At 40.4% G+C, this 24,980-nt stretch overlaps 1 protein-coding gene across 1 annotated transcript; it reads right to left on the bottom strand.

The window, feature by feature from the left end:
- Positions 1 to 1,596: 1,596 nt before the first annotated feature.
- lix1 (limb and CNS expressed 1) lies at positions 1,597 to 23,093 on the bottom strand. The gene is made up of 6 exons (XM_066712013.1): positions 22,769 to 23,093; positions 13,924 to 14,087; positions 4,392 to 4,532; positions 3,947 to 4,042; positions 2,557 to 2,634; positions 1,597 to 1,893 (listed from the first exon to the last, which is right to left on the bottom strand). The coding sequence occupies exons 1-6, from the start codon at positions 22,848 to 22,850 to the stop codon at positions 1,600 to 1,602; spliced, it is 855 nt and encodes a 284-aa protein (XP_066568110.1). The 5' UTR covers positions 22,851 to 23,093; the 3' UTR covers positions 1,597 to 1,599.
- Positions 23,094 to 24,980: the final 1,887 nt, after the last annotated feature.

Raw genomic sequence — 24,980 nt, 5'->3', positions numbered from 1 at the left:
TTATATCCCTTGCTCTATTTTGTAGTTTGAGATAGTTTGCATTCATAACTAATGGAGAATTTATCATTTATACCAGTATCCCAATATATACTAATATTGACACTATTCAAATTGTTATTAATCTCACAACCAATCAATGCCCATTACAATTGTATAGGCCACGCCACACCTGTAATCTGAGAAAGAAGAAGTTAAATAAAAACAATCATACTTCTGCCTGGTAAAGTGCAACAGGCCTTATTCTCTGTATAATGCCATTCCATAACAACACTCACCTACTCTTGGAAGAGCATTTTAGCCCCCACCCCCATGTCAAGGGACCGGTCGTTTGCTGGTGTGGGTTTGGTGCTTGTTTGGAGATGTGAGAATTGAACCCAATTGGAGTGTGAATGCACATGCTACAAGTATATCCATATATATATATTTTTAAAATATAAAAATGATAAAACTTCATATGACTATATAGATGAGTTATATCACAGGTTTTACAATGTAGAATAAAAATACAGCATTCTGTGTTGACAGCTCAGTTGTGAAGAGGATGATGGGAAAGCCAGACGTAGGCAATGGCTGTTGACTCCTGTGAAGTTTACAGGTAATAATGTAGTATTTGTTTTATGTACATTGTTGGATTATATTTAGTTAGCATGTTGTTAAAATTCACAGATGGACACTTAAGTTATCAAAAGCCATTTATTTAGTTTCATGATAGGTACATGTGACACTGTAACTTATGTAATGCAGAGATATAACTTGACTTGCAGCGCTTAAAGGTGCAGTGAGGGGGGTAGAGTGAGTGTCCAGAATTCACTATTTCCTCCACAGTGTTACTAACACAATCCTTGTGCTGTAAAATACAAGCTGGGCCTGGCAATGGAAACATGCAAGGAGTTAACGTGTAATCGGCCCGTTTCTATGTCAAGAAGTGTTGATTGGCATTTGGTGTGTGACGCATCAACACTGGGTTTAGGTCTTCTGGAAAAAGGCCAGTCTACTCTAATGAAAGTTGACCATAATATGCATGCAGTTGTCACAGGGTGTTTCCATGCACATACTTTGCTTTGCCTGGGTTTTCTGTGGGTTGCGTCATACTTTAACAGGATTCCACTTTGTTTTTCTACACTTTACTTTGGGTTTACCATGGCACACTACAGGAAACTCTTATAAGGTGGGGTCAGGCAAAGCAATATTAAAAAGGCACTGTCAGGTGGCAGGGGCAGAGTATTGGAAGTATCAAGGACTTTAATGGCTGTGAATGACAGTTAGGATACAGCTATTTGGCAGCGGGAATGTTAGGGTGTGCTGAACAAGACATATACTCGCACTAGAACTAACTGGAGCTCTCTTGTTAATTGAATTAGTACAGTAAACGAAAGCCAACACACTTTCCAAACACTGTAGGAACGGGACCTGTGAAGTCTCAGACAGGCTGCTGCCACTCCAACAAGGTAGGGTGGTGGAATTGTTATTAATCTCCATGGGAGACGTCTTGGGATCACTGACTGAAGGTGCTGCAAATACAGTCTCGTTGTTGGGGCTGGGGTGATGGTGGCGTAGCTCTGCGATCACACCAATCCCCCCAGGGCTTACAGTCCCTTGCTATGGGTGAGGCTCCCTCCACTGTGCCTCACACAGGCTGCTCTGCCCACTGCAGGTCGATCCAGCGTCTTCATTGTAGCGCTGACTCAGGGCTAGACTCAGGATCTCTCTCTTCTCCTTGTAAAAGCGCAGCTCTCGGCCAGCCGTGCGGGCCTCCCCCAGCTCCTTCAGTGCCAGCTGCAGCTCCTGGGAGATGAGCCCTGGGGCCTCCTGCTCTTTGGAGATCCAGTCCAGTGCCATGTGGCTCCTGGTGTACTCATCCAGGTGGTGCTGGGAGTAGTAGGAGATGACTTCCTGTCGGGCAGAAGAGTAGTGTGTGAGCATGCGCCTGTGAGTTAATATGGACCAAGCAGCTCTTTGTCTTTAGTCATTCAAAAACGGTACTAGCCAAAAATATTAACTATGATTATCATAGTTATGCAACTTCTGGTGAAATAACTGGGAATAATGTTGAAGCTGCATAATATATATATATATATATATATATATAATATAACAAAATGAATGATGCAAATTAAGAACAGTTGATTGAATGAAAGTGTAGTGGAGCAGTTAAATAAACACCCATAGGAAATATTTTCTTCTTGATTTCCTTCACAATTAAAGACTTTGTTGGAATGTGAAATCAAACAATAACACCTTGTAACATTAACTGAACAGTTAAATAATATTCTTGAGAGGCTATCAAATTAATAAAATAGCAAAAACACTTAGAACGTAGAATTCAATTAACCAGTTCCATGTGCAGTGAACATAACTGCAGAGCTGGCCGTATCCGTACAGGAACCAAATGTCTCATTTATTCTAGAGATTATCAGCATAGAGGAACTGCACTATTACATTTGTGTCAGCACAGCATTTCCATGAACATTTCTTCAGACCCTTAGCAAATAAAATGTTCATTACTTTTTTGTGTTATTGATAAAACCTGAAGGAAAGATCTGAGCAATCTTGTACCTGGCGAGAGCATTTCTTCTCTCTGAACACCTTCAGGCTCCCGTTCCAGTGCAGGAGCTGGAAAACTGTCATGATCTCCTTAGGGTTTGGAAAAGAAATACAAGAAGCACGTAATGACGAGATGGGCAATGAATCAAGGAGAGGACACAAGTCAGGCTAGGAAGGCAACATTATGTCTATTGTTTCACGTAAATCAATTACTAGACCAGTTTGCACAGCCTGTGTGAAGCTTTACCCAATAAATTCAACGTACACCACTGTCACATAACGCTTACTAACATAACCTAACAGTGTTTTCCATACTTTTCTGTGCCTCCTTCCTGATGCCATCCTACAATGGTGATCCCCTCCACATGACAACAGAGCAGTCCCGGGATTGGCTTGTATAGCCCGTGTGCGCAATTCCATTCAACATACCATGAACAGACAAAACACACAAACAACTGGGATTAATATGGTTTCAATTAATTTGTGTTTCATTTTGTTCTGGTTTCTCTGTTTAAATTTTCTCCATGTGACTTTCCAAGCCAATATGAAAACGATCAAGTTAAATACATCCATCCATTGTTAATGATGTTGATTATGGTAGTGTAGATGACTGTTTATACAGAGCCTGCCAACAGGTACACCATCTGATAAACAATGGATGTCATCAGTCCAGAAGGATGTGATTACATTTAAGGATGTCGGACCCAACCCAGAGAGAGCAGGTGAAATGTGTCAGGATTCATTGAGACTCAGAGGGGGGAAAGTATTGTTGACTTAGTGGTTTAAAACAATATAGCTTCAAGATACATATGGTCAATTTCTTCATTACTTTGTTTTACCAGTCAGAGTGCCTTATTAAAAGTTACCAAGGTTGCTTAATGTACCTGTCAGTAAAAATATGTATCAAATGAATGACACTTGGAAATGTTTGACTCCTGGATTGTATGTGTATGTATTGGACTATTTCCATGGACACCAAGTTCAATTGAAAGGAAAATTAAACCATTTCTTTCTTCTTCTTTTTCTGTTCTCATTGACTTCCCAAAGTATTGAGGCTCCAGTAAGTATGCCAACATATGGTTTACTAACACTTGTTGGAGAGAGATTAAAGACAACCTGGAAGATACAGTGGCATAGAATGTAACATTGAAAATAGAGTAGACAAACACAATTCAGAGTGAATGTTAGATGCTGTCTGTATTCTAGATCTCTACAAAATATTTGTGCATCTGATGTAAATGTTGTTGTACTGTAATGAATTAAGGGCAAGCAGCATAAAAAAATAGTTTCAGAACCGGGATTTAATTGCAAACCCGATTAATAGGCAATGTGCTGTAGTTCCCTGCAAGACTGGACAACAGAATCCCCCGTTTCAATTCTGAAAATAGAACCATTCCCTTACCTGGAACTCCAGCATGGTTTTCCCGACATTTGACTCCAGCATTAAGCAATAGGCACCTATGCTTGTGCTGGGATCTGTGGCGTCCCCTAAACTGCCCTTGTAATGATGAACCAGAAAAACAAGAAAAACATGTCATAATAATAATAATAAAATAAAATGATCAAATATTAAAATCTGTACTTGTCAGTTGGTGTCTAGTGGTTTTAGGCTGTTTTGTAATCAGAGTCCATTTCAGCCTGCCACAGAAATAGCCCCACTCATAATTAGTATGAAAGTTTTTCTGGTTGTCGATTAACTGGTTAGAAGAGCTGAGATTACTGGCTGGGATGAGGAAGCTCAGATACAAGCAGATATGCTAGAATGGCAGTGGGGGCAAATTGAGCTGTTCTAGTTCTACTAGGACACTGGTTGGCGGATCTTTTCGCGGCTTGATCATTCAGCTTACACTGGTGGTAGAGGCGGCCTCCTGCAGGCTGCGAGAGATGAACTCCTGCGTTATTTTACGAGAGGGAAGCTCGTTGAAGATCGAATTCATCAGTGCGATGCGGGCTGCATCTCGCCGGGCTTCTGCCTTAGTGAAGCAGCACTGGGAGGAAATAAACAACGTGACACAGACAGATTACTTAAGGCCAAGGACAGTGTTCTCAAAGGAGAGTCATGTGAGCTCTTAACTGTGAAACTAAAGCCAAAGATACAGAATTCAGTGTCCTACAATCCCCATCTGATAACCCTCATGTATTTCAAACAGAACCTACAGTGAGGGAAAAAAGTATTTGATCCCCTGCTGATTTTGTAATGCTGATTTTGACGCATTTCAAAAAAGTTATAAATTGATTTGCATGTTAATGAGTGAAATAAGTATTTGATCCCCTATCAATCAGCAAGATTTCTGGCTCCCAGGTGTGTTTTATACAGGGAGTGCTCCTAATCTCAGCTCGTTACCTGTATATAAGACACCTGTCCACAGAAGCAATCAATCAATCAGATTCCAAACTCTCCACCATGGCCAAGACCAAAGAGCTGTCCAAGGATGTCAGGGACAAGATTGTAGACCTACACAAGGCTGGAATGGGCTAAAAGACCATCGCCAAGCAGCTTGGTGAGAAGGTGACAACAGTTGGTGCGGTTATTCGCAAATGGAAGAAACACAAAATAACTGTCAGTCTCCCTCGGTCTGGGGCTCCATGCAAGATCTCACCTCGTGGAATTTCAATGATCATGAGAACGGTGAAGAATCAGCCCAGAACTACACGGGAGGATCTTGTTAATGATCTCAAGGCAGCTGGGACCATAGTCACCAAGAAAACAATTGGTAACACACTACGCCGTGAAGGACTGAAATCCTGCAGCGCCCGCAAGGTCCCCCTGCTCAAGAAAGCACATGTACAGGCCCGTCTGAAGTTTGCCAATGAACATCTGAATGATTCAGAGGAGAACTGGGTGAAAGTGTTGTGGTCAGATGAGCCCAAAATCGAGCTCTTTGGCATTAACTCAACTCGCCGTGTTTGGAAGAGGAGGAATGACCCCAAGAACACCATCCCCACCGTCAAACATGGAGGTGGAAACATTATGCTTTGGGGGTGTTTTTCTGCTAAGGGGACAGGACAACTGCACCGCATCAAATCAAATCTTGGGTGAGAACCTCCTTCCCTCAGCCAGGGCATTGAAAATGGGTCGTGGATGGGTATTCCAGCATGACAATGACCCAAAACACACAGCCAAGGCAACAAAGGAGTGGCTCAAGAAGAAGCACATTAAGGTCCTGGAGTGGCCTAGCCAGTCTCCAGACCTTAATCCCATAGAAAATCTGTGGAGGGAGCTGAAGGTTCGAGTTGCCAAACGTCAGCCTCCCAACCTTAATGACTTGGAGAGGATCTGCAAAGAGGAGTGGGACAAAATCCCTCCTGAGATGTGTGCAAACCTGGTGGCCAACTACAAGAAACGTCTGACCTCTGTGATTGCCAACAAGGGTTTTGCCACCAAGTACTAAGTCGAAGGAGTCAAATACTTATTTCCCTCATTAACATGCAAATCAATTTATAACTTTTTTGAAATGCATTTTTCTGGGTTTTTTTGTTGTTATTCTGTCTCTCACTGTTAAAATACACCTACCATTAAAATTATAGACTGGTCATTTCTTTGTTAGTGGGAAAATGTACAAAATCAGCAGGGGATCAAATACTTTTTTCCCTCACTGTATAAGAGTACAAAAGCCTGAGCATGCAATGTAATCAAGAATTATAAACACTTCACACCAGGAACAGGGTCCGGACCAATGCTGCAATCTACAGGTGTCCATTGCAATGCTATTAGATTTGAACAGGACTCCTAAAAAGTTGGACAGGATGGTGGCAGTCAGAAACAAATACCTGGATTATGTAATAAACTATACCTCTGCCCTAAAACAGTTTTAATACTGTGAAAAAAAAGAGTTTCCCCTTGAATAAGCTGCTTGAATACCTGCATTGGCAGCTCTTGGGACCACCCCTGAAGTGCTTATAGATATTAAGGATCATGCGGGCATGACTTTCCTGAAGAAGGTCAGTGTCCAATTCTGAATCAGAAAGCTGTCAGCTTACCAGAAAATATGAAAACATATTGCTTTCCACTACTGAACAATACTATGCTTAAGAATTATCAACTGTAACTTCCAACTTCAATTTGTTTCGGTTTGATCTGCCTTGTTTAGGTTGAAACAGCAGAGAGCTTTAAGTAGACCCTCCTGAATAAATGCCTCAAAGCCTCTCACTCTCACAACTTTGCAGGTTGTGCCACAGGCTGGGTTCTACTTTAGTTCCGGTTTTGAAGTTTACTGATCTGAAGCCAGCTTTCGACTGCACTGCTGATAAAAAGGCAGTTGTGCGAGCCGCCGTAATCCTTTTGAAGGGAAGCTGTGAAATCCAGCTTAGAGAGGCAACGCAGCAGCGGAGTGCGTGTGCATAGAATGCCGAAGAAGGGAGAGCTCTGGGGTCGGCAGCACACACTCTTTGATCTAGGAGCCATCCTTTCATTGTAACCTTTCATTGCAACAACTTTGGTGTGGTCAGTGGGTAAAAGAACGCAAAATGAAAGCCATGATGAGGAACAGAGATTAAAGCCCTTTCCCATTGTGTTGAACAGATTCGAGGAGATCAAAGGCAGAGCAGGCTTTCACTCAAATTTGAACAACAATGCAAAAGTAAAGACCCTGTGTGCTTTGGCCAGTCAGGACCACAGCTGCTTGTCTACCCTTGAATAACTATGAAATAAGACCACTGTTTGTCTGTGACCATGTGCCTCAGTCACCGATGTGGAGAAGGAAAAACGACAGAACAACTTTAAAACCCCTTTAAATAGTACATTTAATTTAATATTCCCATAAGAGAGTTATATCATAATATACCTTTTAATTCATTACATTGACACAAATACCTCCTTTACTGCAATTATCAAAATGCAACACAGCTGTGGTGTCATTCATTTGTAGAACTGATCCAAATTGTACATGAAAAATAAATACGTAATGGCTTTTATTACTGAAGCTAGTAAACAAATGTGTGATTCAAAAAAGAAAAAGCAACAGAGACCATTGCTCTTGCTGGTACTAAAAGTCCATGTTGTGTTGTCTTTGAGACGTTAGATAACAGCCTTCTCTAGTGTAAAACTTTTATTCTGACATACATGCTTTAATTGCTTACTAATTAGAAAAAAACAATATAGTGTAGATCCAGTTCTGCTGTCTGTCCAGATGTGTATCTTCCATGTGTGTGTATGTGTGTGTGTTTATTTGTATCTACTTATCTATTTATTATTCTGAGCTTGATATTTGTAAATTTATACCAATCAGCCATAACATTATGACCACTGCGGGTGAAGTGAATAACACTGATAATCTCGTTATCATGGCACCTGTCAGTAGGTGGGATATATTAGGCAGCAAGTGAACATTTTGTCCTCAAAGTTGATGTGTTAGAAGCAGGAGAAATGGGCAGCTTAAGGATCTGAGCGACTTTGACAAGGGCCAAATTGTGATGGCTAGACGACTGGGTCAGAGCATCTCCAAAACTGCAGCTCTTGTGGGGTGTTCCCAGTCTGCAGTGGTCAGTACCTATCAAAAGTGGTCCAAGGAAGGAAAAGCGGTGAACCGGCGACAGGGTCATGGGCGGCCAAGGCTCATTGATGCGAAGGCTGGCCCGTGTGGTCCGATTCAACAGACGAGCTACTGTAGCTCAAATTGCTGAAAAAGTTCATGCTGGTTCCGATAGAAAGGTGTCAGAACACACAGTGCATCGCAGTTTGTAGCGTATGGGGCTGCGTAGCCGCAGACCAGTCAGGGTGCCCATGCTGACCCCTGTCCACTGCCGAAAGCGCCTACAATGGGCACGTGAGCATCAGAACTGGACCACGGAGCAATGGAAGAAGGTGGCCTGGTCTGATGAATCATGAGTTCAAGGTGTTGAATTGGCCTCCAAATTCCCCAGATCTCAATCCAATCGAGCATCTGTGGGATGTGCTGGACAAACAAGTCCGATCCATGGAGGCCCCACCTCGCAACTTACAGGACTTAAAGGATCTGCTGCTAACGTCTTGGTGCCAGATACCACAGCACACCTTCAGAGGTCTAGTGGAGTCCATGCCTCGATGGGTCAGGGCTGTTTTGGCGGCAAAAGGGGGACCTACACAATATTAGGCAGGTGGTCATAATGTTATGGCTGATCGGTGTATTTAATTGCCAATGGAAATATATTACCACTGGTGACCACTCTGTGACAAAGGCTGAAGTGCCATGGTCACTGCTCTAATGTATTATTATTATTATTATTATTATTATTATTATTATTATTATTGGTAACATTAGTGGGAGGAGTAGGAGTGAAATAGTAGCGCTACAATAGGGTATAATATAGTACAATATATGTTACAGAAATACACTATAGAAGGGAACAGCCAAAAGGAGTCTTGGGGTAGAAAAAGGCATGTTGTAGGGTAGAGGGCTTGTCATAGAGGATAGGGCATATCGTAGGGGACAGAGAGTGTTTCTAAGAGGACACGGCAGATCATAGTGGACAGGGTGTGTCTAAGAGGACAGGATGTGTCATAGTTGAGAGGGCATATCATAGAGGACAAGGTGTGTCAAAGACGGCAGGGTGTATTGTAGGGGAGTGGGCGTGTAATAGAGGATGTGCCATAGAAGACTGGGCGTTACATAGGTGAGAGGGTGTGTCATAGAGGACAGGGCGTGTCATAGGGGACAGGGTGTATCATAGGGGAGAGGACGTGTCATAGTGGACAGGATGTGCCATAGATTCAGGGCGTGTCATATAGGACAGGATGTATCAGAAGGGAGAGGGCATGTCATAGAGGACAGGGCGTGTCATAGTGGACAGGGCGTATCGAAGGGGACAGGGCGTATCATAGGGGTGAGGACATGCCATAGAGGACAGGGTGTGTCTAAGAGGGCAGGGCACATCGTAGGGGAGAGGGCATATCATAGAGGAAAGGGTGTGTCAAGACAGCAGGGTGTATCATATTGGAGAGGGCGTGTCATAGAGGATGTGTCATAGAGGACAGGGCATTACGTAGGTGAGAAGGTGTGTCATAGAGGACAGGGTGTATCATAGGGGAGAGGGTGTGTCATAGTGGACAGGGTGTGCCATAGATTCAGGGTGTGTCATATAGGACAGGATGTATCAGAAGGGAGAGGGCATGTCATAGAGGACAGGGCGTGTCATAGAGGAGAGGGAGTGTCATAGTGGACAGGGCGTATCGAAGGGGACAGGGCGTATCATAGGGGTGAGGACATGCCATAGAGGACAGGGTGTGTCTAAGAGGGCAGGGCACATCGTAGGGGAGAGGGCATATCATAGAGGAAAGGGTGTGTCAAGACAGCAGGGTGTATCATATTGGAGAGGGCGTGTCATAGAGGATGTGTCATAGAGGACAGGGCATTACGTAGGTGAGAAGGCATGTCATAGAGGACAGGGTGTGTCATAGTGGACAGGGTGTGCCATAGATTCAGGGTGTGTCATATAGGACAGGAAGTGTCTTAAGGGAGAGGGCATGTCATAGAGGACAGGGCGTGTCATAGGGGACAGGGCATATTGTAGGGGTGAGGGCATATCATAGAGGACAGGGTGTGTCAAAGACGGCAGGGTGTATTGTAGGGGAGAGGGCATGTCATAGAGGATGTGTCATAGAGGACAAGGGGTTACGGTAGGTGAGAGGGCATGTCATAGTGGACAGGGTGTGGCATAGATTCAGGGCGTGTCATAGTGGACGGGGCGTGTCATAGGGGAGAGACCATGTCATAGGGGACAGGGTGTCTCATAGAGGATTGGACGTGTCATAGGGGACGCGGCATATGCTGCAATTATTAGCTACAGTACTCTGCTATGGTTGGCTCCATAATGTCTTAAATTAATTAAGAAATAATACTATTAGTATTCATTTTGTTTTTATTATTGGAGATAATCTGACACAGAGATACTGACATACTACCATGTCAATATTACATGTTCGATAACATGCAAAAAGTAGACACGCAGACCAAATAGCTTCAGATACTTTAAATTCAGGTTATGTCTTTATTGATAATGCAGGGCAGGTTTTTATGACTAACACCTTACGGGATTTGAAAATGGAAGCAATGCAGCTTGTATTTCTACAAGCTATTTCTATATGTTGTTGTTGTTGATTTTAACTAGTCATGTCTACATTATAAAAATATTAAATTTCGACTACAAGAATACGGCTCAGTTTGATTTGTGGTGGGTCTCCCTAATTGGTTAATGAGAACCATCTGCGACTCTCCCTGTTCACACACATGGCGTTATTCACCACTGCTACAGGGGAAATGAGCTGAATAGAGTTATTGAAAGGGGATTCAGTTTAGCATAACGGCTTTGTATTTACTACGTGCTGAGTAAGGTCTGGATTCTGCCCAGGCTCCTGGCGCTGAGTTTATTTTCATAGATTTTGCACATTGGATTTGCACAAAACGCCGACATATTCACATAACAGCAAACAAACAAACAAAAAACGAAACAAACAAACAAACAAAACACACGGTGAGACAAAACAGTTCTGATGTTGGTACCTTTATTTTAGGCGAAACAAAAATCTGGAGAATCCTTTGACCTGAGCCGGCTGTGATGCCAGCCAGCCATTCTCCTGCATTAAGCAGCTGCTTTTGTTTAACCTGGAATGTTTTGAAGAAGTTATCAATTGCAATAATTAAGCGAACAGGTTTTGGAGATTTAAATTCTAGTCTTTTAGGATTTCCAGAAGTGTATTATGCTAAATACGAACATCGTCTATGTCTGGATATTGCTGGCCTGAGTCCAAAGTCATCCTGCTTTGCCAGGCTTTGAACTTGAATGGAAAGAAAATTCTGGGGAGTAAGGAAATAAATACTATTTGAAGATGGTGTTTTTCATTGCACTACACTAACCTCTTATCCAGGAAGCAATTGTTCGGCCTACGCTCTCGTCCCGTGGGGCTCACTAGTGCAGCAATATGTGCTGACTGGCATGGTTTCTTACATAGTGAATGAAATGGAAAATCACTGTACTGTAGTAAATGCTCACATATTTACATTGGAACGTCTAAACGTGCACTGTATCTTTCAGATATATTGAATTTGGTGTAATTTGCTCTTTAAGTTTAGCCAGTCAGTCAGTAGGGAAGAAGAAAAAATCCTTCTTGAGAACAAAACCACCACCCCACTATTTCCACACATAGCTGTTACATATTTTTAACATGAAATATGAATGTTACAGCACAGTTAGTTCTCTCTATTCCCTGTATGGATATCACAAGTTTGTGATAGATATAAGCCATAATCCACCAACTGTGGATCATTTCATGAGGACAGGGCTCAAAACACTGTCACTGTGACACCGCTTCAAAATCAGCGTGTGCCGCACAAAGTTAGGCAGGCTCAGCTAAATCTGCAGGCACTTCCTGAGATTTCAAACTGTGCAAGTGGATATCAGCCAAATGTTACTTCATTACATTCAAAAAAGTACATATACACACTCACACCTATATATTTATCTTGCCAACGATGTCTGTAATTCATGTATTCTGTCAAGTGTTTTTATTTCAATTTAAAACTGTGGTGAGCGAAAAAAATAATAATTGCAGAACAGTAACACAATTCCAGTTTAGTCCCAGGTGGTAGGATCTGTCATCTCCGCAGAATGATTGTACCTATTATCTGATGTGTGGTGGCCATGGATGTGATTGAAACTTTACAGACATTAATTACTTGAAAATAACCCGCCTAACTGGAGACAGCAAGATGATTCATGCTGATCCTAAATTGCGTGCAATAGTCTAGACTTTTAAAAAGAGATCAGGAAAATATAAAACAGTCAGGTACTTAATGGCCATCATTAGAAACATTTGATGTTAATGCGCAGATGATAGAGGGAAGTGAGAGTTAGGTTAAGAGTAATTTTCCACTGGCCAATCCACGTTTTTTTTTTTCCACTTTTCCAATCTCCAGGGAAAAGCTCATCAAGCAGGGATTAAATTATACAGGTGTTCCAAGTCTCGCTCTTTCCGGGTTTAACTTTGTTTAACATTTTTGCTGAAAGATTGAAAAGATATGTATACATTCACCATCAGTCTTACTGCGGATTGCAGTTTCTTATAAACACAGACCTGTTAGATCTTGGTAAATGGCTGCACGGCTGGTACCACTGTAACATCATCATTCACACTGAGATGGCTTTGGCCTAATTAGATTAATCCATCACTGTCAATAAACATTTTCTATTCATTATTTGTGACATGTGTAGAAACAGTTTAGCTTAATTAATGAATAATTAAAATACTTATTTGTATGTTGACAAAGCACCAGACGAGGTACAGAGCTAGACTATGTATGAAGAAATTATACACTTTGCAGGCATGACATTGAAAGGAGTAGCTGTAGATTGAAGCAAGTGGGAACATCTTGGGGTGTCATCCAGCAGAGGATTGATATAGGCTGATGGTGACACTACTGGTCAAAAGTTTTAGAACACCCCCATGTTTCCAGTTTTTATTGAAATGTAAGCAGTTCAAGTCCAGTGAATAACTTGAAATGGTTCAAAGGTAACTGGTAATCTGCCAGAGGTTAAAAAAAAGGTTAGGTTACCAAAAACTGGTAAATAATATACATTTCAGAGTTATATAGTGTGTTACTACACCCTCTTAAGCATTATTTGGCAGTGTTACGCACAGCTCCTGTGCATAGAAGTTACACTGTATTCCTACAATGCACACATCATTTAAACGTTTATTCTTTTGGCGTTTCATTATCAAACAAATACAATTTACAGTTTCTGTGTCGCCGCCGTCATTCAGAGCCTGGGGGGTAATGCACAGTCTTCTCCGGGGGGAGGGGGGGGTCTCATTCAGACAGTCACAGATCACTCAGTTTTGATCGATTAATCCAGTATATATTATTTGATAACAAACACAGAGAAGTAAAATTATTGTTTATTAGTACACTGTAAACAGAGTGTTCCATCTTGGCATTTTGAGCTCTCTATGGGTGTGTGTTGCTTCTACCAATACGTGGATGGTCTTGTTTTGATCAATAGACTCTCTGGTTCCAGAATATGTCATAATTGTCAATATTTTCTGAGATTTTGTATTCCTACTCATAGCAAATATTGGGGGGGTGGATTCCATGATTTCATTTTTATCTCCAATTGTTTATTTGTTCTGTGCTTTAATTTCAGCATACATTAAGACATTAAACTGCGTAAAATTTTAAATAAAAACTGGAAAATGGAGGTGTTCTAAAACTTTTGACAATATATATACAGCTCTGGAAAAATTAAGAGACCACTCCAAGTTCAGAAATCAATGTTAAGTGGTCTCTTATTTTTTTCCAAAGCTGTATATATATTTATCAGTTTGTACTCCTTCAGTTTCTTTTAAAGTCAACAGGCCTCAGCAGACACAGAAGGCAATAGAAGACAGTAGATATATAAGAGGATTACCTGTAAATTGCCAAAGCAGCTGCCCCCTGGTAGGGTGACGTAGCAGATGAAGGGAGGGCTGGGTGAGGGGGCGCACTCATAGACCACCAGGTTCTCTGGCCGGACCGGGACGCCTCCTGCCTGCTTCCTCTCCCAGAACTCATGCAGCATCCCCACCACGTTCACTGCCAAAGCAACACATGGGTCAAGACTCAGGAGCGATGGACTCAATGTACTGATGTGATGGCTGGGATGCCAAACTTAAGGTCTGTTGCATTTAAATAGCCAATCCTCTTTCCTGCCTGTCTCTTGGATAGGCAGTCTACCAGATCATTGACTGTAAAATACAGGCCAGACACTGGGAAAAGACATCTGCACTGGGTTTGTGTATTTATGAGTCTGTGTGTGTCTGTTCAAAAGGAATCACTACCACAGTTATGAAAGTCTACATTTAACATTAAGTTTTGGAAATTAGTTGACTAATCTACCATCATCTGTGTCTCAGTACTGCAGATTCAGAGATTTGTATTAAAAGGTTTATTATCCAAGCAGACAATATAGAGCTCCTTCAAAGTACATTTGTGTGGATTTCTTTTAAAGGCAGTACAACACATACTGTCATAGTAATTAGACGTGAGATAAATTACAGAAGAACCAAACAAACACAAAACATTTGAAAATGGAAAGACAAATAGCTCTAATAATAAATATTATTATTATAAATTGTGAACTATACTTTTTTTCCCTATTTTGTATGATCAAGATATTAATTTGAATGGCATAATTCCTCAAAGGGAAAGCAGGATTAGCACAAATGACAGGTTCATATACACCCTTCGGACCAGTTGATAGAATTATTGGGATCAACTGAGTGATTTCTCTTGTGCGTTGATGATTCCATTGAAACTTAAATCCGGACAAAACACAGAGGAAATCTGAGCGTCTTCAAGTGATAATTGACCCTCCAGTTTAATTGCCCGAGGATCCAGGGTGCACATCTGGCGTACTGTAGCACTGATAAACACATCTGGCTCTGCTGTGAGTGCAGGAAAGGCCAGGTTTTCTACTCAGTGATTTATAAATAAGAGAATCAAATGGAGCTTGTTTAATCTACTTAAGCTGTAACTCCTACCACATACTAGATACTGAAACAGATTGTCTGTATAGGATATCGGAATAAATAACCCTGTACCAGTTACGCTAAATGAACCTGAAAAGGGCATTTCAGAGATAATTTTCTAATTACATGACACAGAAATGTATATTTACTTATTCATAATTTCTTCAGTTTGCATGCTTTTTTCATGTATTGTATTCTTTACGTTCTGCGCCAAAATGAAAATAGAGCTTCATAATTAACCATTATTTTTGACTTTTCATTTTGAAGAATTTTCTCATAGCATCTGAAAGCGTAAATACACCATTTAAGTTAATAAAACAAAAAGAAGTTTGGGAGGTTTTAGAGGCTCTGATTTTCAAGCTATAGGCATACTGCCAGGACTGCAAATACTTTGATGTAATTCTATTTAATAATCATTCATACCGTTGAATCTTCTTTGCAAATGATTTTTCCAATTTGATTTTAATGTGCTAATTTGTAACATTTACCTCTTGGCAGCTTTTAAATAGATCCTTCAGGGCCGCACAAACTCATTTATCTTTGAGAGTTTCTTCTTTCTTAAAGTCTTAGTGTGCGGTAGTCTTGGCCAAATTAAATTTGTACCTGACACACTCATGTGCAAATGGGGGAAGGAATACAGGTATCCAATGTAAACAACGGGAAATCATCAATAACGTTATGCTCTCCATCATTCTAGATTTAAAAATACAGGCCAATGATAACAACGATTATTTGGACATGTGTCTTTGTTGTGCTTCAATAATATGTACAGTTACAGATCTATGTAGTGTTGTTGTTTTCCAAAGTCACACTGCTATTCTATATATTTTTCTATATACCAAACCATCTAAGTGTTTTGCAGGCACATCACTTGTAAAGAACATCGAAAAAAAGGATCATTATTTAATTTCAGCATTGTAATACAATCGCAACAGAAAAGGAAAACTTTCTCTCTCAAAATGTGTTGGGAAGTAATAGATGACAGGATGTCGTCTGATTGCTAGAGGGCTCCTGATAACGTTCCACATGAAAGCTTCATTCTTCAGACTGAAAGCTGTAGGAATTCAGGGTAACGCATGCATAAGCATTAACTATGCACAGGAAACACAGGGGATGGATAACACCAAAGGGGGGTGAGGCACCTGGTGGAACAACAAAGGGATGGGTTGAAGGCCCATTCATCTATCTTTCTATGATGGATTTCGGTATACAGTGCAACACACTGGAGCTGCAGCTTAGGCAAATACTTGAGTTGAAAAGGTTCAAAGAGCAGTCATATTAAAACTGTACAGTGCAGTCACCCTGCCTCCAAAACATGATTAATGAACTCTCATGACTTCAAAGCAGAGGGACCCAGTGACTGCTTGCTTACAACTATTACTTCGAGGTATACAATATGGTGGCTCTTTTATCTTGAATGCAGCAGACTCTGAGGGGCGGCTTACAATATCCTCAAAGGTATAGAATAACTCATAAGAGGAACTTATTTTTTTCTTTACCAAAAAACAAACAAACAAGGTGTCCAGGATTGAGTGGATAAAACCACTTTACTTCACAAGAATCATAGAAGAAAAAAAAAACTTGAGCAGGTTAGAACCAATAAACTACAATAAACTAAATGAGCGAAGTGGGTCAAAAGGCTTTCTACTGTTTGTAACTTTTCTTGTGATCATAAATAATAAGGATTTATGTTAGTCCTCAAATAATATTTCATCAGTAGATAATGAATTTCATGGAGATGTTTCTGACAGGGAAGAGCTGCACCTTAGCACTGTTGGTGTTAAATGTCCAACTATGATGACATCAGTGCAAATGGCACGAGAACATGCTCTTTGCCTGCAGATACATTCCCACTAGGCTATCTCTGTGGAGGGATAATGAGTGGGGATTTATACAGATTGAGGTGATTTTGAACAGGTTTAATTGTACTAATAAACACATAGATAAGAGAAGGAGGCCAGAGGAAAGTTTAAAAAATACATGTACATACAGGGCAAAAGGCATCATGCTGGTGCTGCTTAAGAGAGTGGATGAGGGAGATTTTAAACAATGGTAAACTTATTGGCTATCAGGAACTTTATATGTTTTCCCCCCTTACCGAGACTAAGAAGAGAGAGCTACCATTGTTCCCTAGGTGGGATAAAGCTGTATGATTTATGAACTGATCATAACTTGCTGGCCATTGGAGCTTTTCACACTGTCTTTAAATTAAATTGTGACATAGTTTGCCTGGATATTTAAAGCAGAACCACAGCTACAGAAATAAAAATGGAAGCCACACAGGGATGTGGACAGTAAGTATTGCAGATGTATGTATGGTTAATGAAAAAAGAAACAAAGAGAAGCCAGGGTTGGTTTGCTCTGTTGTTTACCGACTTGATCCCGGGCCAAGGAATTTCCCATTTCTACACACTTCATCTGGGCAGCCCAGGAGAGGAAGTACCAGGCTTCTAACAACCGTCAATTTGTCTTTAGGGTTTAGTCCCAATTTAGATTTTTGCAGGAAAGCCAATTTCCCCGTGGCCTCTATCATAACAGAAACAATGTGTTGGGGGGTGCTGAACTTGACCTACGCAGTGAAGCCTTCGTCTTGAATGGCAAAGTCTTCTTGTATTTGAAGATGACATGAAGTGTAGCCTCGGCACCTTTTGCAAAAGGCCGACTGTAACTTTGAGCTTGATCTTGTAACTTATAGTAGCAGGTTTTAGTTTCCGCCCCGCTCTGATCTAATCTGTTTGTTACCTCATAGGAAATACACAGAACTCACTTAGTTTGCTTCATTAGAGGCAAAAGGATGTCACTCACTAAAGGTACAATGCGTCTTATCTGTTAAAGCTGTGTTCGTCAACCATGATCAAACACATCTTGAAGCATAAGGTGCACTTTACAGATAAAATGCACTGATATTTGGGGGAATTTATACTATATACTAGAGAGTCATTTTTAATTTCCTTGGGAGGTAAGACTTTAATCATTTTTGTATTAATCGATTAGAGTTTGAGTCGTGGCTTCTGTGAGGCATCATTTCCATACCAGATCCCTTATCTTCAGGGGCAACTCATGCGTACCACTAACCTTAAAATAAGCCACGTTCTCAATCTGCTTATAAAGGGACATTTACTTAAAAGTTTAGTGAATATCGCCTTTCTTATAGATGTGTCTTATGGGATAGTATTACATGGGATAGTATTAACAATGTCTAATTTTAAAAAGCGTTCATGAATGAGTGCCAAAATGGCTTCCAGACTAAATGCACAAATCTTAACTGACATTTTAAAAGCCCTAAGTTTAGTTTCCCAGCTGATCAACATCTGACAACTTATTTTGCTTACAAGGGAGTGATGATTTTTCCTCATTCTTCTTGGAAAGGAGAGATATTTCAGAACTTGCCTTAAAAAATACCAGTATTCATTTTCTTTTGATTTTTGTCTACTGTCACCTGAGTTTGCCCTGGGTTCAATTTCAATAACCTGCAGATAATGAAAGAACATTTGGGACACATCTATTTCAAATTGAGGACACGTTATTTTAGATTTTTCCAGTCACAAGCTGCAGGTGTTCAGTCCACCTGCTTTTAAAAGAAGAAAATCAATGCTAGTGCTGGGCAGTCCACCTCTCCAACGCCTTTCAGACTTTGATCTTGGGGGGATTTCTTGCATGAATAAATTAGTCGGGAGAGGAAGAGGTGCACGTTAGATGTGCAGCTCCACAGTGTGCAAGGCTCTTACTATTTGTGTGGTATCTCCAGGTGGTGCAGACCAGCTGTACACCCTCCTGAAGGAAACCTTTGTGTTGTATTATGCGAATAGAGACTGCAGTTTAAAGACAGCGGTTCCCAAATCCAGTTCCTGGTCGCCACAGATAGTGCTTCTTCTATTTTAAAGACTTTAAAGACTAAATTCCTTCATGTGTAATCTGGATTGGTTTAAACAAAAGAGAAAAACATACTGTACTTATCCTATTAAGTGATCTAGGGATCTTCCTTTCACCTAGTTCCTTTTGCCTACTGATTTTAATTTGTGAGTGGCTGTTTGGTCCAAGTTTTGATTTGGTCTGGTTAAAGTAGACTTTTCTTTCTTTCTTTCTTTCCTCTTTTCTTTAAAAACAAAACAAACTTTCACATCTCCTGCTAAAACAAGCTTTCAGCCCCTAGAGACTGATGCTCTAACAGATTAAGTCAGCCTTTTTAGGCCTTTAAAGTATTTTAGTATATGGGCAAAAAGGAACCGTTTTACATTGTGTTTGTCTCGTTTAAAGCCTTTGTCTTACAGATAAATGTAATGCTTCATTAACGTCGAATGGGTTCATAACATACATTTGTAACATAATTATACTTAACTGCCCTGCAAATTGCTGATCATAAAGATCCACAGAAAAAAAAAATACCCAGAAATTTAGTACTAGCAATTAAACCTGATTGTAAGAAGCAGTCTGCATACCTGGGAGCCTTTTGATTTTATTGACCCTGAGACCCTTCATTCCATCCCCCAAATTACTTTGTCTCTATCCCACTTTCCCTCTGTCCCCTGTCTCTCCCTCCCTTCCTGCCCTTTATGAAGCAAATGATTCATGCCTCTGAAAAACAGCTCTCTGTTGAATCTGTTACACATGTGTGCCATTAAATGCAGAAGTTAAGTTAAGAGGGGAAAAGAGTGTCAGGACAAATATTGGATATGAAGATCATCAGTGTCAGATGCAGCCGCTGAGAGTTTACCACACATGTGAGTCTACCAAGCGGATCGGACGAAAATGCCCAGTTGGAGAGTACATGAAAATAGGCTGTCAAAACCAGACAAATTAATTACATTCTATTTTTTAACAATAGTGTATGTTTTTTTTTAATAAATATTTATATTTGGTGCTTTTATTTTTGTTGTTAACCTAATCACATGCTTGTGTTGCACACTTGCTTCTAATACTTTTTTTATGTATTTGGTTGAGGGAGGCTTTAATTAAAAACAAAAAAACTTTAGACATTATTTCTCAATCCAAATGTGACAGGGTACCAATTTGGTTCCAGGTTATGTAGGTCAAAGTTGTGATTTGGTCTATTTTGCATGCAGTTTACAAAGGATAATGCAAACTGTGCTAGAAGCTTGTTTAGCTGAGACAATTTGTCAGGTTAAATTTGGATAATTGTCATGTTATTGCAAATGCTTCTGAGGTCACTTTCATTTAACCTGTTACACATCTGCTTCAGGGAAAACATGTTCTGCATGTTATTAACTGTCTCAATGCCTACAGTCATGCATGTAAAATGTTCTAATAGATCCCTTGCTTACATATAAGCTGTACAAATGCTATTCATACATAAATAAGCCTATGCGAGTTAGAGGGATCCTCAACACACAGCCGGAGGGTTTTTATAGAAGAAATTGCCCTAGCTCACAGTGATTCGCTTATACAAAAGATACAGGGCAACCCTTCCCAGGCCGGCATGCCAAATATAAGTGCTTTTGTTCATATGCAGCCCAATCCCTGCTTAGAAAAAAGCCCTGAATGCAGCCCACCTACCTGCTCTCAGTGCAAAAGGAATATCCTCAAAGGGTCAAAGACTGCTGCACAATGGGCAGACCTAGCGGAGCATTGAGTGAGGGAAGGGGTAGAGCCATGGACCAAATAAATGGCCATTCCCCCTCTCAGACTGGGTAGAAGTAAAAAGTGTTTTGTGACCATAATGAAAAGCAATGTGCAGTTTCTTACAGTTTAGGCAGACCTGACTCCCTCAAACTGGAAGCAACTGGTGTGAGAAATGTATCACCTGTGTTAGGAGTTATTGTAGGTGATTTGTAGGTGACATATTTTGAATATCATAACTTTATATCCAGACTTACATTTTTTTCCATTGGAACATACATCGTGTCAGGATCCAAAGAGTAACAGGTTTTAACTAATCTGTTTCTGCTCCTGCCACAGGGCACACTCTGACTCTGACGCTGTATCAGTTACTTTCTTGCTCTGTAACTGTGTGTGCTGATACTCTCCAAAACTGTCAAACCTCACACAGCCTCAATGGCTTTCTAACAGGAAAACTGTAAAGAATAGTGTCTGCCTTTCAGCTTCGAAAGGTTCCCTTTAGAAATGATCATCAAATATGATAATTTTAAAGTTTACAGTGTGAAAAGTAAGAGCAGGCTGGTCTGATGTGGCGCCAGAGAAACTGTTGCTTCTTCAGTGTTCTCCAAATGACTCACACTCTGTGGTAATGGGCTTCCATTAATTAGATAATCACTCAAATCAAAGAAACATGGGAATTGTTCTCAGTTAACAAAAACCACATTGACACTCCTGTGAACAGGAACAAACACAATCTGCAGACACTTTTTTTTTTTTTTTTACGAACATAAACCTTGTTAATGTATTACTCAGAACCTCCACACAAGTTTCCAGCTTGGAGATGTGAGGGGATTTTTTGTGAGGATACATTTCACGAAGATCAAATGAGAGCAGTGATGGATTTAGCTTATAAAAATCTTTGCAGAGATGTTAGCACGGAGAATAAAAAAAACCTAGCTGTCTCTATTGCATATATTTATACAGAGACTATAATGAAAAGGCAATCACTTGCAATTTGTATTATTATTATTATTATTTTGTAAATTAGTATTACTTCTATTTTCATATTTAATTACATACTTCTCAAAAGATTAGAAAGCACAATTGATGCATATTAGTCTTACCCTGGACTAATGCATGAAAATGGTCTCTGTCAGGAAAACATTCACAGCTCCGTATTTTGGCGTATAAAATACACACAAAGGCTCAAGTTAAAGTTGACTGAGATGTTGTAGAGCAACCCAGGTGCCGACAGTGATCTCTACTCACAATACCACTGATGTTACTGTAAACTGCTTTTACTTTCCTACAGATGTGATTAACTGTAAACACTCCAAATGAGTCTGTAACTTAAGAACCCTGTATTAATGACATATTTCACCCAATGTGTTTTCTATCACAAGCTATATATTAACTATAATGAGCACACCCAATTATGCAAAACAAAATACATAAAGTACACAATATTTGTCATATTTTATGCATTAACAATGCATTTTCAAGTTTTGTTTTGTTTTCTCCTAAAGATCCAGGCTTTTCTATATACATCTTCCATGTCAGTGTGGGACAAGATTCGATCCCATTGCAATGAGCAAGTAAAACCCACAGGAAATGGAAACAAGTTAACTTTGACTTAAATTAAATTAAATTAAAATAAAGCACAGAGAAGTAATGTTTTCTTCTTATACACATACACACATTAACTCTCACATTTTTTTCTTTCAAAGTGAAGTTACAAATTCCCAAACTCACAAGCCAGTCAGCCAGAAAACAAAATATTAACTAATCTTCTGTGAAATAGTTGGTGGAATTTAATGCCAAGTCCTGTAAATGATTGGGAAAACAAGTGCTTTTTATATTAACTACATCACATTCATTTTCTTACACGCTTGAGATGTTGCTGCAGCATTTTAACTTGCTGTTGGATAGCAGTCCATGCTGAAACATGAAAAGATCCGCTGACTTCTCTATTTAAGCAAATCATGCCTGATATTTCCTGTCCTATGCAGCTCCCTTTAAGTATACATAAAGGAATACATGAATAAATGCAGAAAGACACACTATAATTCATCTGCAGTTAACCAATTCCATCTCCCCCTGAATGCAAATCCTGAAACTCCACGAGTGGGATGTTGTGCAATTTGGCACCCCTGCACACAGAACTGCCTCAAATGACTGGATGGTACTTACAGTCCTTGAACACGCTGCCCGAGTCGGTGTGGGGGAGCACCCGGGACACGACCGCTTCCAGAGAATCCAACACACTATCCATCTCCAGACTCTCCTGTCCCAGATACAAGCAGACAATGTCCTCATGCCTATAGGAGAGCACAACTTTTATTGAACTTGTGCCCGTCCATAGGTCCAGTGTGAACACATGCAAAGAATCCCTCTCTCTCTCTCTCTCTCTCTCTTTTTCTCTCTCTCTACATCTGCCAATCAGGCACAGAGCAGCATGTGAAGCCTGCCCTAGGGGTCCTCCTCTATTGCTGGCCCACCTTTGTTAAGTGGTGAACTAATTAGCTGTGAGGCTGGTCGACATACTTCACTCCCTCTTCTCCATCCTATTAAGCACACCCACTGGCTACCTAAACCATTCAGCTAAATCCGAGCCCAAGAATGCAGTCCCCTGAACTCAGGCGTCTATGGAAGCAGCAGCTGCAGCATACAGGCTGCTAAAGCACAAGGCTCACATATACAGTACGTCTTAATGTAACACAATAAAGGATTAATAGAAAGCAGATCCTGAACCACAGTCTATTTGCTGTCAGCTAAGCATTTTTTGTGTTTTTTGGTGTTCTTGCCTTAGAAGTCTTGCAAGAAGCATAGTTTTTGTTTTCCCAAGCACACAAAGCTTCTTTAAAACAGACAAGAAATTAGAAAATAATAAGATAAAACCTTAAACTTCCAATCAGAGAAATAATAAATTCCACTGCTTACCAAGACAAATAAGAACCACAAGGGTTATTTATTATTATTATTATTATTAATTATTCAAATATACTTCCAAAAGCACTTGTTTAGTTCTGTCATACTTTTTTCATGAAGCAAGTCACTGGTTTCAGAGAAAACCGCACTGTGCTGTCATGGGTTAACCATGTTATCACGTTACTGTGCACTAAAAAGGAAGTCTGATCCATTTCAGCACAGGACCCGTCTATGCTAATGCTCAGAACACGACCCAAGTTTATTTGATTTTTGCATTTGATGTGCCAAGTACCTTAAACTGATAATGGCTCTTCTAAAAAGGATTTGCAGTAACACAATAACTTGGCGGAAGCTTCAAAATGATACCAGATTGGTGGAAAATGCAATAAAAATGTAATCATGGAATCCGAACAAAGGAGAGTGGGACCGAAATTAAAGTGGGAGTCCATACCTCAGTTGCAGCTCCGTTTCTTTTGTGGTCACAGGAGCGCCAACATTTTGATACGATGCAGACCAAAGGGCTGTTTTAAAAGACTGATGAAGGAAACCTGTGCTCTTTAGTTTCATACTGTCCAGGATGTGCTCTTGTGTTCCCTTAGCATTACTTTTTGATTAAATCAGACACCAGATCCCATCATATTTATCTCCATCGGTAACCTTGTGACATGCCTCTACTTAGCAGAAAACTTGAGTTTGAAAGTTGACCTGCCTTGGAATATTTTTCAGCTATGCAGTAGGTGCTTTGGTATTTTGTGGCTGAAATGTTTCCATATGTAATGCATTGTAACACTGGTGGGGGCCTGGCAGGGGGCACAGGGAATCGATCCCTGCTCTCTCACACCTCGCCACGCACAGCCAAGAGGTTAAGCCACGTGCCCCTTGGACTCACCCCAAGGCCATGCATGTCACAGTAGTCACAATAGCATCAGTGGCAGTAGTTTACTGGATTATATCAACATATCTACCTCAAATAGTGCAGTATCATGACTTAAAGGAATAAAATGCATTTACATATTTTAAAGAAACCTAGAAAAATGTATCCCTGATGCAACAAAACTTTAAAATGCATGTGTTAACTTTAATTGGCAGTCAGAGTTGTATTGGACACTTTTTTATTGTTTGAAAAAACAGGTGTTAACTTAATGTAACATCATGAATGTGGCCCACAATCTGGCAGTGCTTCAGGGTAAAGTTTCACAAACATCATGACTGTACTCTTCAGAAGTTCAGAACAATAAGCCCCTTTCCCAGCTTGAAAATTATTATTTCCCACTCTCTTATCGGTAAACTTCTTCCATGTAGGTTTTATTTCATTACGGTTGGTCAGTTGCCTATACTTGGAAAATGCCCCCCATTTCTAATCCCGATTTTGAAATTCTTTGGGGCTTTCCAGGGGAATATAACCATTCCTTTTTGTTAAGCTGCCACTTCCTTTGTCAGTATGGCTCAGCATTTGAGAGCAGTACTTTGCATT

This window comes from Amia ocellicauda, chromosome 8, assembly GCF_036373705.1.
Source record: "Amia ocellicauda isolate fAmiCal2 chromosome 8, fAmiCal2.hap1, whole genome shotgun sequence".
Lineage (NCBI taxonomy): Eukaryota > Metazoa > Chordata > Actinopteri > Amiiformes > Amiidae > Amia > Amia ocellicauda.
This window is presented reverse-complemented; position numbering and strand designations above follow the sequence as displayed.